The sequence below is a fragment of the Helianthus annuus genome, chromosome 5, assembly GCF_002127325.2.
Source record: "Helianthus annuus cultivar XRQ/B chromosome 5, HanXRQr2.0-SUNRISE, whole genome shotgun sequence".
In the NCBI taxonomy this organism is placed as follows: Eukaryota; Viridiplantae; Streptophyta; class Magnoliopsida; order Asterales; family Asteraceae; genus Helianthus; species Helianthus annuus.
In genome coordinates, this window is record NC_035437.2 from 127,412,298 (window position 1) to 127,426,039 (window position 13,742).

The 13,742-nt window shown below is 37.9% G+C and overlaps 1 protein-coding gene across 1 annotated transcript; it reads left to right on the plus strand.

Annotated features, from left to right (window-relative positions):
• Window positions 1-9,397: 9,397 nt before the first annotated feature.
• LOC110941243 (cyclin-A1-4) lies at window positions 9,398-12,460 on the plus strand. Its single transcript, XM_022182869.2, has 8 exons — window positions 9,398-9,787; window positions 10,045-10,378; window positions 10,488-10,851; window positions 10,939-11,014; window positions 11,091-11,201; window positions 11,671-11,820; window positions 11,904-12,038; window positions 12,137-12,460. Exons 1-8 carry the CDS (start codon window positions 9,608-9,610, stop codon window positions 12,200-12,202), a joined length of 1,416 nt encoding a protein of 471 aa, XP_022038561.1. The 5' UTR covers window positions 9,398-9,607; the 3' UTR covers window positions 12,203-12,460.
• The last annotated feature ends 1,282 nt before the right edge of the window (window positions 12,461-13,742 follow it).

Here is a 13,742-nt window from a genome sequence, read left to right on the forward strand (position 1 = left end):
TTTGTTAATTTGACATAATCTTTTGAAAATTTGTTTTACTTTCCAATTCAAATTTCAAACCAATCTCGAGTCTCTAACATCAACAAGTTTCGACAAGATAAATCATCTTCATCATCTGGTCTCGACTTATCTCTTGATCACGGTTTCGACTTAACATCATCTCCTAGGTCTCGACTCCATCTTCATAAGTCGCAATCAATTATCACGCAGAGTTCTCGAGTCATCTGTTCATTAGCATACTGTGTCGCAACCACCAATAACTCAACTGATCTCGAGTCGCAACCGCTGTTCCGACTCGCAACCAATCTTTCCAAATCTGAGTTCTCGAGTCGCAACCTCACTTGGTCTCGAGTCATCTCCACCGTTCCGAATTCATCACTCTTCATCATCGGCAACGTTCAATATCTCCGGCAACCACCTCCGTCCACCGTCATCATTCTTCGTTCATCATCTTCGTCGTCAATTCCGACCAACAACCATCATCACCATCCTCTCCGATACCTGTCTCGTCGATCTCTTATTTCTCTGAGTTTTCACCTTCAACCGTCATACTTCCCCTTGTTCATCACTGCCAATCATATCGTTCATCTCCATCTCGTACACCATTGTTAATCACCAACTTAACCGTTCTTCACACATTCATCATTATCATCATCATCATCATCCTCTCCGGCGGCTGAGTTAAAAATTAGGGTTTTGGGAACAGTTGTGTGAAGAAAGACAGAAACGTGTAGGTTTAAATTGATAATAATAATAATAATAATAATAATATAATAATAATAATAATAATTAGTATACTTTTATAAATTATTAAAAAAAGGGGGGGAAAGTTTGTTTGGTTGTGAAAAGTTTGACAGGTTTTGAGGTGCGGTTTAGAAAGTGGGTTCGTTCTTTCGCGTGCAACGGGTTTGAGTTAGCGAGTACACGGGTTCTCATTTGGTTTGTGTTTTGAGGAGAAAAAGAAAAGTAATAGCCACCCGCTGAAATTATGGCATTTATGTTTCACAAACCAGTGGCCCAAGAAATTACCAGAGAAGAGATACTTTCTGTTTTCTGTACTCCTGGGTGTAGGGAAGGGTTGAAGCTTATAGAATACACAATGCTGAGCTAATTCAAGATTATTAAGATATAAAAAATAAAAATTTCACATTATCGATAAACGAAAAACTTTATAAAGAAAAGATTGAAGCTCAGCGAAAAGACATCATCAAACTCAAAGATGATGTAAGTGTAAAAACAGCCCATTTTCTAGAAGCTCAGGAGAAAGTATGCATTTTAACTAAGGAACTGGAAGATATCAGAGATAGATATCAAATAAATGAACTTAATATTAAGAAATATGATTCTTCCAGCAACCTAGTTAAAAACTTGTGTGATCAACAGCTCGCATACAAGAAAAAGAAAGGGTGTGGTTTGGGTTTCAATCAGGCTCCTCCTCCTTATAATGACAATTATACGTATTTACCTATGACTGAGGAGGAGATGATGAATGAGAGTAAAATGACTTATGGTTCCAAAAACCACAAGTTGTCTTCTCATGACAGACAAGTTGAGAAACAGAAGTCTACTCCATTAAATTTGTTTCCAAAGGCTCAATTGATCCTAACGTTTCGTCTTCATGTGCAGATGATATTTCTGAAGTAAAGTGTGGAGATGTTCATGGGAGTGAACCAGTCGTTATTTCAAATATTTCTGAACCTTATTTTGAACCTTATTCTGAACCTACTGAATCTGACATTGCTTTTAGTCGTTCTTTATTTGCGTCGTTTTCTGCTTATGTTTCATCTTGTGAGCCTGTTGTTTTGGGCAAAACTGATGATGTTTGTGTTGATAATTTGAACAATAAGTGTGGTGATGATTGTTTTTCAGCTAATGTGTGTGATTCTAATGTTTCTAACGTTTCAGTTAATGACAGTGTTACAGGTGAGGTCCATCAGGACGCATTCAGTGAAACCACTGAAACTTATTCTCAAGAAAATCAAGAATGTACTGATTCTTCTTCTGAATCGGTCTCAGTGGACGTCCCTAATGTTAGTGGGACCCTATTGGAAACCGTAGCTGAAAGTAAACCACAAGTAGATTCACATGACACGTGTGTTGACGAAACACGTGTTGATGAAACTTCTACATCTTCTGAAATTAAAACTGAACCAGATTTTGAAAAGGAAGAGGTGGTCACATTGAATGACAAGTCACAAGAAAATGTTTCTGAAAAGAGAATTAAAACAGAAACTGGATCGTCTTTTCAAAATGATCCTGATAAAATTATAAAGACGAAAAACATCATCTGTCTGAATCTCATGCTTCTACTAGTTCTGATCAACAGGTACAGAAGGAATCAGAAAAGGCACATGGAACACAAGCAAGGCAACCTAAGCAAGCTCGGTCATCTAGACCCATCGGATCAGCAACTGTTGCTAGTACTCTGAATCTCCATACATTGAAGTGACAGACTTGTTTCAATTGTGGAATTCCTGGACACATTGCTAGAAACTGTGTTCATCGCCCAAATGTGCAACGAAATGCTAACACTAACTCGTGTGCTGATGTTTGTGAGCCGGTTCACAACAAGCGGAATGAGCCAAAATGGGCAGATCAAAGTCAGGGGTATACGAAGTCTGCTTATCAAGGACAATCACGATCTCATAAGGCTCGTGACAAGGTGATTGAAAGCTCCAATAAGGGAGAAAAGACGAAGAATGGTGCTCAGAGCAACAAGACTTCTGCAAACAGCAAATACAAGCACCCAAATTCATTTTCGTCTAAAAGTAAAGTGCAAGCGCATCCAACGCAAAAAGGACCGGTTTGTCCTTCAGGACCTGCAAGAGCAAATCATGCTGCTCAAAACGTCTTTCCGATGAAAAGACAAACTTGCTACAACTGTGGCATTGCGGGTCATATTGCTCGGAACTGCACATATCGTCCCTACGTACCCTATTATTTGCAAAATCAGAGGGTTATACAAAAGGATAACTATCATTCCAAGCCGATGAAGGTATCATCACCTAAGGCAATGAAGAATGTGAATCCCAAGGTTAAACCTTCTGATGGGGATTGGAACGCTGCTAAAAACAAACGCAAGGCTGTTCAAGAACAAAAACGTTTTTCTAAAACTAACAAGCCTAAATCAGCTAAAGTTGCTCAACTGAAGGCAACGAATACGTTTGTTAAACCGAAACAGATTTGGAAACCCAAATCCAAAGCAGCTATAACAACCCTCGGTAAAACCGACACCTATCATAATAATTCCGACACCCTAATATATTTTTAAGTATATCAATATGTCATTATATGTACCCCGTATGTGAAAACCGAGCCCCGAAAATAGATTATACTATATAAAATAAATAAAAACAAAAAAATTGTTAAGCTGAGGCGGGCCGCGTAGGGCCTCACCTCAAGTTCATGCGGGCCGCGCGAGTGGGTAATTAGACTTCGCCAAAACCATAAGTTAAGGCGGGCCGCGTACATGTTTGGTTTAGTTGATGCGGGCCGCGAGCGACCCAAATTGTGGCATGACCCGGTGCGGCCACGTGTCCAACTCGTGTCGAGCCTATAGGGTGACCCAGCCAAGCTACGCCATTGACCTAAGTCAATGCGGGCCGCGTAAGGCCTGGCCAAACTTCACGCGGGCCGCGAGAAACCTCGGATCAGACACTATAAATAGAAGGCAACGGCCTTCAGTCCGTTTCGTTCAATTTTCTTTCTATCTCTCTACACTTTTAAATAGTGGGCATTATACCCGAGTCCAATACCCCCTAAATTAGCGAGGTTCTGCTACGATGTAAGTATTATAACCCCTGGATACGTATTAGGTACTCTGCCCGATTGATCTAGGGTTCCGTAACGGCTGTCGTGGTTCTGCCCGACGTAGTCGTTGGAATGCCGTCTCGGGGAGGGTATTACTAATGTTAAAATGGGTTATTATACTAACACACGTGCATTTGTGTAAATTATAGATATTCACCAGGAAATCATAAAGGAAAACCGTAAAATAGCAATGTGAGTAATCTCCTTTTTGTTAACAGTTTTTACAAAACCTTAACCTTTTTACAATGCAATTTAGCAGTGATTGAGTCTTTGTAATTCTACAATTACTGCCGGTATGTTGGGGTTTTGTATACAAAATTTGAGTAACGTTACCATTGGACGACGAGTTAGCCAATGTGTAATATGACCCTCAGTCAGACGTGACACTACTGAATGAGTAATTGGGTAGATGGAAACATTGTAATCGCCCTCAATACTGTTTAAATTAAATTATCAATACTTGATTAAACTGAGATTCATTCACCAGTATTTTCCACTGACAAAACCTTTTTAAAACGCGTTTCAGGTAACAAAATGTGAAAGCCAAACTAGAAGCCAGCTGGACAGCACTGAAGGCTTGGAAAAGTGGCTATAAAAGTTACCTAAATAAAAGAAAGCGTTTATTTCAATAAAGTGGGATTTATCCCTGTAATTCAGTGTGTAATTAAAACTTGGGTTTCACCCATGTGTTTGATATTATAAAATAAGGTGGTTTACTCTGATTTAAACATTTCCTAACTACGGTCCTGATGAAATTTCCGCTGCCAAATAAATTAATAACGTGATACCACCGCAACTGGCTCACGGCCGCCCATTCCCGGGAAAGAGGGATCGGGGGTTGTGACAGCAGCAATGTCTCCAATCCTTGAAATTAAAGGGGACTTGTGTTTGAAAGAAGTGTCTTATTTTGATGCTTCCCAGGACCACGATGGCCTGGGTACCAATGTCTTACTAATCTCCTTAGTTTTCAGGAACAACCAAGGAGGAGCTGTTGACAATCTCTGGAATGTTGATAGCGGTTGTTCCAGAGATAAAAACGGGTAACATTTCACTGTTGCAGAAAGTTCAAATTTTTTTTTACAGGTGATATGTTTCCTTTGGAGGAGATTAGAGAAGTATGAAACGATCAGCAAAAGGTACCGTTTAAATTCAGTACTTTGATTTGAATTTGATTAGTCTTCAATCTGATGACAGAACGGTTAAGCAAAAATATTTTTCTCTCTTTTTCTTAGTTTATAACTTTGTACATAAAGTTTCCTTTCTCTAGTAAATGGTAAATTTGCGCAAAAATACAAGATTTATGCACAAATTTAGGGGGGGGAGAGGAACATATAGATAGATATGTATTGTTTTAGGGGGAGAAAATGAGAAAAATACAAAAACATTAGAAAAATGAAAAATGAAAAAGCCAAAAAGAAAAATTGCATGATATGGGAAGTGAAATAAATGTTCGTGTTAAAGGGTTTGACTAACACATGTAAGGTGCCATAGCTGAAAAGACTAGGATCTACTGCGATATGTCGATAGGCTTGATGCTCAAAATGATAAAAGATACTAAGTGATATAAACATAATGAACTATGTACCATGTGGGTAACATACCAACGGCGTATGATTTTATGGTCTTAAATCTTGCGTTGATAGATAGCCAACATCTGAGGTTTCGGGTCTTTATATTGTTGAATCATCCGGGGATATCTTGGCAGTCCTTTTGTTCAGAACTAAAATTGTACATGACCCCAGGAAAGAAAGTCACTTGGAATTAGTTCATTTCTATTTGAATGTCTGTATGTTATCCCGATACACACAATTTTGATCTGATTCTGAAATCTTCTCTGAAAAAAGTCGTGTACCTCCTCTGCTGCATCCAGATATATGCTGACCTGGAGGTGCTAGGCAACGACAGCTTCTGCTGCATCCAGATACATGCTGACCTAGCTGTACGTTGTCGCGCTATAGATCTAATACACCCGAAAGAGGCCCTCAAGTGCCCAAAAGAAACCCTAAGAAACCTATATCAAATTGAGAAAAACTCATTTGATCTGTATATTATATCATCTCTGCAAAAGATCTATTCTGTTCTTTTCTCAACCTATTCCCAGTTAAGATTTCAGAAATCTGGATTGGACTTGTGAAATATGTGGTAGGGAAGATATTGCATGATAGAGTGTGCTGTTTATATTTCCAGGATTTGATTAGTATTTATTTGGGTGTTCATTGTTAAGAAATCAAAACATGATAAAACAGATTATATGCAGACCTAGACACAGTCAGGATATCTTAAAGGATGACATCAGTATACTCACCTGTTACGATGAATTATTGTGCTTACCTTGATCGTGGGGGTATGCCTTGGAATGGGACACATGGGTATAATAGTATAATATTACCTTAAGCATATCACGAAGTTGAAAAATTGAAAGTTGAGCGTTAAAGTTTAAGTGGACAAACATATTGGCAATTGCATAGATCAGTTTGATTAGGCTCGTGCTGAAAAGTGTTCCTTAGTCTGCCTGAGAACGAATTTTGATCCCATTGCAATTGTAATTGTATATTATGGTAGTTGTTTATATTTTGAGTTTTTATTTGCTTTTAGTTTTAAAATTAAAAAAAAAGTAAAAAAAAATTAAAAAAAAACTATAAAATTAAAAATCCAAAAATAGAGTGCTTATTTGTTTTTCTTAAAATTAAAAATATAACCGTTCTTGAAGATTTGACTGAGCATCAAAAGTTAAAAGAATTTAAATTGTGAAATTTTATGTACCTAGTGTTGATGTGGTACTCTCCCTGTTGCATAAGAAATGTTTGCTTATGAGTTTGTGAGCATGTGCAGAACTTGATTTCAATAAAAAAAACAGGGGTTGATGAAGACTGAGATGCTGTTAGTTGCTGAAGAAGCCTGAAGCATTACAACAACAAGATGTACCTGAGTCAGAAGAACCGGATACGAAACGCCGTCTGACAATGAAAGTACATTTGAAGAAGTACATGTGAACCTGCTTGAAAAAACAAAGATTGAAGAAGAAAAGAGCTGCTGAGAATCCTCCTGTCACATTCTTTTCAACAAGATTTTCAAGAAGATGCTGATCGTGATCCTGATATGAAGCTGACCACAAAATCTGAAAAAAGAGACCCAGTGCTGAGAGTTCAGAAGTCAAGAACTTCCACAACATCTGCAGCATAGCGTCAACCATAGATTTCGTTGAAGACGTTGCTGAATTCAAGTTATGAAGACAATTTGATGGCATCAGTCTAGGGGGAGATTGTTAGGCCCTAAAGTGTGAGACTGACGCATCAAATTAATACAACGGGCTATGGTTACGAACTGGGCTTTACTGGGTTAGTTTATATTAGGTTGTGGACCTTTATAGGTCACTTGGGCCAAGCTTTAGGCCATGTGGGCCAAGCAGGCCCAAGGGGAGCCCATGTAGTGAAGTGGGCTTGTCTATGTATATAAACAAGTTTTGAACTTGTTTTAGGGTTGGAACTTCTTAGAGCCTCAGTTACAGAAATTCTAGAGTTAGAGAGGGAGGCGATTGGTGGTGTGTCAACTTGTACCAGACGTTTTGCTTATTCAAGTAATAGAACGTGTGCAAGTTTGAAAGTGATTCGGTATCGTGTTCTTCGCATTTTCAGTTTTTCGTTTTGATTCTTGAATCACCAATTGATTGGATTCCGCACAATCACTTGGTTGTTTGATATCATTGAAAGATCCGGTTATACGGGACTTACATGAGTTACCCCTGTTTTCAAACCACAAAATTTATCAACTAATTTTGAGTGGGTTCTGACCAATTTCAGGTAAAATTAAACATATGAACTAATATACATAACCACTAACAATAAACAAAACATAAATAAAACTACCTGTTAATCTTTCCAAGTGCAATAAGTAGTAGCAGACTGAATAGTAATCCCTTTCTCCCGCTCCAACTCCATAAAATCCATTTTGGAGTTAGACTGAATAGTAATCCCTTTCCATTGATTCCTTCCACCATGGATCCTTGTCGTCCTTTACTCTCAGAGATGGTGCGGCGGAGTAGAAGCGGTGGAGGTGGAGGTGGAGGGGCGCGGTGTTTGGCGACAGCGGTGATTTCGGTGATGCAGAAATGGATGAACGGAGTGTGTAGAGTAGACGCGCCATGGGGGATGGAGATCAGGCCATGGTGTTAGGATCAAGGTTTAGATTGATAAACCCTAACTGGTTTTATTAGTGAAGAAGAAGATGGAAGATGAAGGCGGTTTGGTTAAATAATAATAATAATAATAATAATAATAATAATAATAATAATAATAATAATAATAATAATGGTTTGGCAAAATTACCTATTTACCCTTTGACTCTACCCTTGTTATGTTGACTGTTAAGCAAAATTGACTCCGGGAGGTAATATTACGACATAACACCAAACGTTGGGGGGGGGGGTAAATTGCAATTATTTAGTTGGGGGGGGGGGGTAAGAGTGCCAATTGGCCTAAAACCCAGGGGGTAAAATTGCAGTTTACTCTAAATTAAATTTACTTATGTTTAAAAAATAAAATAATTTATTTTTTAAATAATATAAAAAGATTTAAATTTGAAAGATGTGTGAAGACGTTGAAACAGGTAAATCTGATGGCCTTAGTGGCAAAGCTTGAAATTTTTTACGGGGGGGGGGGGGGGGGGGGGGCGAAAACGTACATACCCAAAAATTTCTATAGAACCGGGGGGTCGAAAACATATATACTCAAAAATTTCTATACGAAAACTACATATATAACACTACTGACCGAAAAGTTCGGGGGGTCGGACGCCCCTCCCGGCCCCTTCAAAGCATCGCCCTTGCTTACGAGAGCCTATAGGTGATAATGTCAGATTGAAATACTCAAGCTTGTGCTATTTGAGTTTTGCTCTGACTCAAAGTATTATCAGCTCTTGTCATTTGTGACCTCTCTACGACTAATGCAAAGTTATTAAACGAAATCAATTTAAACATCAAGCCATTTAATGCAATTTATACTACACAAGGTAAGTTATTAAACTATTTTAATGCAATTAAAATCGTTTTGTACAAAATTAAAACCAAACATAGATAGAACGCTCCCCTGATACTTTGTAATGTTCTAGTGTTGTGCTAAAGATTCAAAAGACCATCCTAGTGTGTTTGAATTACAAGTCAATGACAACTAATATAATATATTATATTTATATATTTTTATATTATACTCAAAGTAGAAAAGAAGCGAACACACACGATCCATAAAATATTGTTGACAAACACCAACGTTCAAATTCGAATTCAAAAACCCACATGCTAAACAACTTAAAGAGAGCTCAACATTCAAAATCTTAAAAAAACAAGACCCTTGTGAAACCCAATGCCTTTTAAACTTCCACTTTTACCCCTTCATCTTCCATCAACCTTACAAAAAACCCCCTCACCCTCAGCCCAATGTCATAAAACAGACAAGAGCCCAGTGGGGCCCATCACTTGTCCGCTCCTAACGAATACATTGTTTTAATCCAACGGTCAGGATCAACCCTTATTTCAAATCATCTTCTTTCCCTCTTTCAAAAGTACCATTAAATAACCCACTTTCTCTCTCTGTTTCTCTCTCACTCTGCTTTTTTCAAATTCGTTAAACCCTCTTTTGTTCTGACAAAATCAAACGGATACTTTTGTTTAAAATCGTATGAATTCATCTGGGTCGTTGCGAATTCTTTTCAATTTGTTCTGAAATTTAAACCCCCAATTGGTGCTCTGTTTCTAGGGTTTCTTGTTTCTTTCATTTGTTGAAACCCTTTTTTCGTAATCTTGATGTCGACTGTCGCGCATAATCGGAAATTGACTGGAACGACGTCGTCTCTGGCGAAGCGGCAGGCGTCGGAGAATGTCGCCGGAAAGTCCACGGCGGCGCCGCCACATATGGCCAAGAAACGCCCTGCTCTGGTTAACGTTACAAATCAGCGACCCACGGCTCGTAATGCGTCTAATTTGGTATAAATTTTTTTGGGTTTTTTATATACAACATTAATTTCATATCTTTTATTGTTATGTTTGATTCTTAGTGTTTAATTTACCACATTATTGTCATATCTTGTTTTCTTGATTAGGGTTTCAATCCCCGTTTCTTGATTATTTTGAAATTGAACTTTTTATTGTTTTGATTTTGATAAATGAGTTTGAAATGTTGAATGTGAAATTGGGTTTGTGTGTTTATTATGTAACTGAATCAAGTGTACTCTGTTGTTCAGATGGTACCGAAGAAAGGATCATTGTCTACAAATACGTTTGGGATATCGTCATCTTCGGCCCATTTGAATCCGGCTGCTTTGAGTAAGAATATATCAAGAAAAGATGCAACTATTTCCAAGATCAACATTGTTCCTTCTGTTCAAACTAAAATGGAGGTCTCTCCGGTTAAATCGGATGGGTTATCGGTATCTATGGATGAGACAATGTCCACTTGTGACAGTTTGAACAGCCCTGATGTTGAGTATATAGATAGTAATGACATTGCAGCGATCGAGTCGATCGAGAGGAAAACGAGTAGCAAACTCAACATTTCAGATCATGTGGAACCCACAGGTATTGATTATTGTTATTTGTTCTTTTGTTTTAATCTCTATGATGATTGTATTATTTGTGGGATTTTTTTTTTGTTTTAACATATTTTTTTAAATTTTGATTTTAACAGCAAATGTATGCAAGAGGGAGATACTTGTGGAGATCGGGTCAAATGACAAGATTGTTGATCTTGATGTCGATTTCATGGACCCGCAGTTGTGTGCGACTATGGCTTGTGACATTTATCAGCATCTTCGAGCATCCGAGGTGAAGAAAAGGCCTGCGGTTGATTTCATGGAGAAGGTGCAAAAAGACATCAATGCCAGCATGCGTGCGATCTTGATCGACTGGCTTGTCGAGGTTGCCGAAGAGTATCGGCTCGTGCCCGACACATTGTATTTGACCATCAACTACATTGACCGATATCTTTCGGGGAATTTAATGGATCGCCAACGGCTGCAGTTGCTCGGTGTTGCTTGCATGATGATAGCATCGTAAGGCGCTTTTTAAGTTTATAATGTTATTTGAATAATTTGCATATTTTGTTAAAAAAAATCTGAAATAATTTGAGAAAATTGCAGGAAGTATGAGGAGATTTGTGCACCCCAAGTGGAAGAGTTCTGCTACATAACAGATAACACATACTTCAAAGATGAGGTGTGTGTGTGTTATATATGGTTAATATAAGTTGTTATTAGAGGGTTCATTTGAGTAATGAGTTTGATCTGTGCAGGTATTGCAAATGGAATCTAAAGTTTTAAACTTCTTGAAGTTTGAATTGACAGCCCCAACTGTTAGATGTTTCTTGAGAAGATTTGTTCGTGCTGCTCATGGTGTAAATGAGGTACAAAACTGAACTTTATATACTTCCAAATGGGTTAATTTAATGGGTCAGTTTCTATGAGTAAATGGGTCAGTCTATGTGTGTTATTTTTGTTTCTATAGGTTCAAATGGGTCAATTATATATAGTTGATTATTTTTTTTTTGAAAGTTGTAAAGGCAAAAAAAGGTGTACATAATGGGTCAATTAAATTGGTTGGTCAATGTGTGTTATTTTTGTTTCTATTGGATCAAATGGGTCAATCATATCTTGGCCCAACTTCCTTTTGACCCACACAAGTTGTCATACATTATTTGTAATGGATCACATGTGGGTATATTGAACTTTGGCTATAATGAAACGGGTCGAAAGTCCTTCGTGTTGAAAATGTATAAAAACCTTTTAAATCATTTTATCATGTTAACAAAACGATCAAGTTTAGAAATTTCGCTTGACCCGAACATGTATTTACTCAACCCTTCCAATTTCCAGGCTCCATCCATGCATTTAGAGTGTTTAGCAAGCTACATATCCGAGTTATCTCTTGTGGAGTATAACATGCTGCGATACGCTCCTTCTCTTGTCGCTGCATCCGCCATTTTCTTAGCAAGATACATACTTTCTCCATCCCAGAATCCTTGGGTATGTCCCATTCCTATTCATAATTACTGTTTTCTTCGATTATGTCGTACTAAAGTTAGAATAAATTCATGATAAATCTACAGAACTCGACGTTGAAGCATTATACTCAGTACCAGCCATCGGAACTCTTCGAATGCGTCAAATCGCTGCATACACTTGTTACTGAATGCCCGAATTCGAGTTTGCCAGCAATCAGGGAAAAATACAGTCAACATAAGGTAAGTAAATTGTGAATTCACTTGACAAAATTATATTTTTTGGTTGATTTTCACATGGATTTGAAGTTAATTTGGTGATTTTTTTTTATGTGAAACAGTACAAATTTGTTGCAAAGAAGTACTGTCCTCCATCCATACCAATGGAGTACTTCCTGAACAACTAAACTAGGAGACAGAGATGACATGGCATGGCAGTAATGAAGTAAGTATTTGCAGAAGAGCTGAGCTGGTTGACTGAGAATCCTGAACAACCAAACAGCAGTTGTTGTGTTGGAGGGTTGCTTCATTTCATGTGAATGCTGTTCTTGTGTTGATGATGATGAATCATGCATGGTATTAGAATCTTGAAGATAATAGATGCTATTTTTCCCCCTTAGTTCTGTTCTAATTAATGAATACATGCATCCATGCATGCATATAAATAATGAACAAGGTCATAAAAAATTCCATGTTTGTGAGAGAATACACAAACGATAAAATGATATCAATATATATAATATATTTTTAAAACATGTGTAAACATTATATGTTCATAAAAGTGAATGACAATGATCGAGCAAAAGAACTTGACATACACTTTTTTTAACTGTTTGTAAAATACAACAAAATTAGTGAAGATGTCGGCTACCTAGAGTTTGGATGGAACAAATCAAGTGTGTAATTTCCCCGAAGAGACTAATTCACGTATAAAGTGGTAGGATTTTGCGTCTACAATTGTTTAACTCGTTTGTGTGAAATAGGATTTTGCGTCTACAATTGTCACATAAGATAGTTGGGCGACTGGCGGGAAGCGCATGAAGTTCTCCTAAAAGATGGGTTATCCAAATGATTTCAGCTTCCAATTGCAGTCGTTGTTATCAAATGACCATCATGAACACTAGCTCTAGCCTAGGGCTGTTCACGAGCCTATCCGAACCAAGCGGACCTTTGCTCGTGCTTGGTTCGTTTACAACCGAGCGAAATCCGAACGAGCATATTCGAGCGCGTAAATTTCCGAGCGAGCGACGAGTAATTTGGACAACCATAGATTTAGCATGTTTCCTTCGATGTCTCCGTTATCGGGTCATGACTAAGGTCCAACATTCCAACTGTCCGAACATGACACTAAGATTTGGGTCAGATCGTCCGAGGATGAGGCTCTAGTTAAGACAGGTGAGGCGTATGGTGAGAGCGAGGGACGACTGATGAGAGAAAGATATCAAATACTATTGCTTCACGACTTAGAGTTTTAGTTTTAAATTTAGTGTTAAATTTGTTATTGGTTTGCCTAGGCTAGTATGGATAAATATAATTGTATATTTGAGTATAGTGGTTCAAATCTAATAGAGCGGTATGTGTTAAAATATATAATTATATATGTATTAAATTAATAAAAATTAATTCGAGCCGAACCGAGCGAGCAGACCTTTTGCTCATGCTTGGCTCGTTTGCAAACCGAACCAAATCGAGCGAGCATATTCCGAGCGTTTTCCAAGCGATCGGCGAGTGAGCGATGAGCGACGAACGATTTGAACAGCCCTACTCTAGCCATTTAGAACCATCCATGAACATCAATTTGTTATTGAGACTATATATTTTTTGAACGGCTTAATTTTTGTCAATGGGATTTGAACCTTAAACCAAACTTGTCTTGATTTGAGTCCCTGTGATTTGTGGATTGAAAGGGTTAAAAATACAAACCACAGGGACTCAAATCAAGACAAG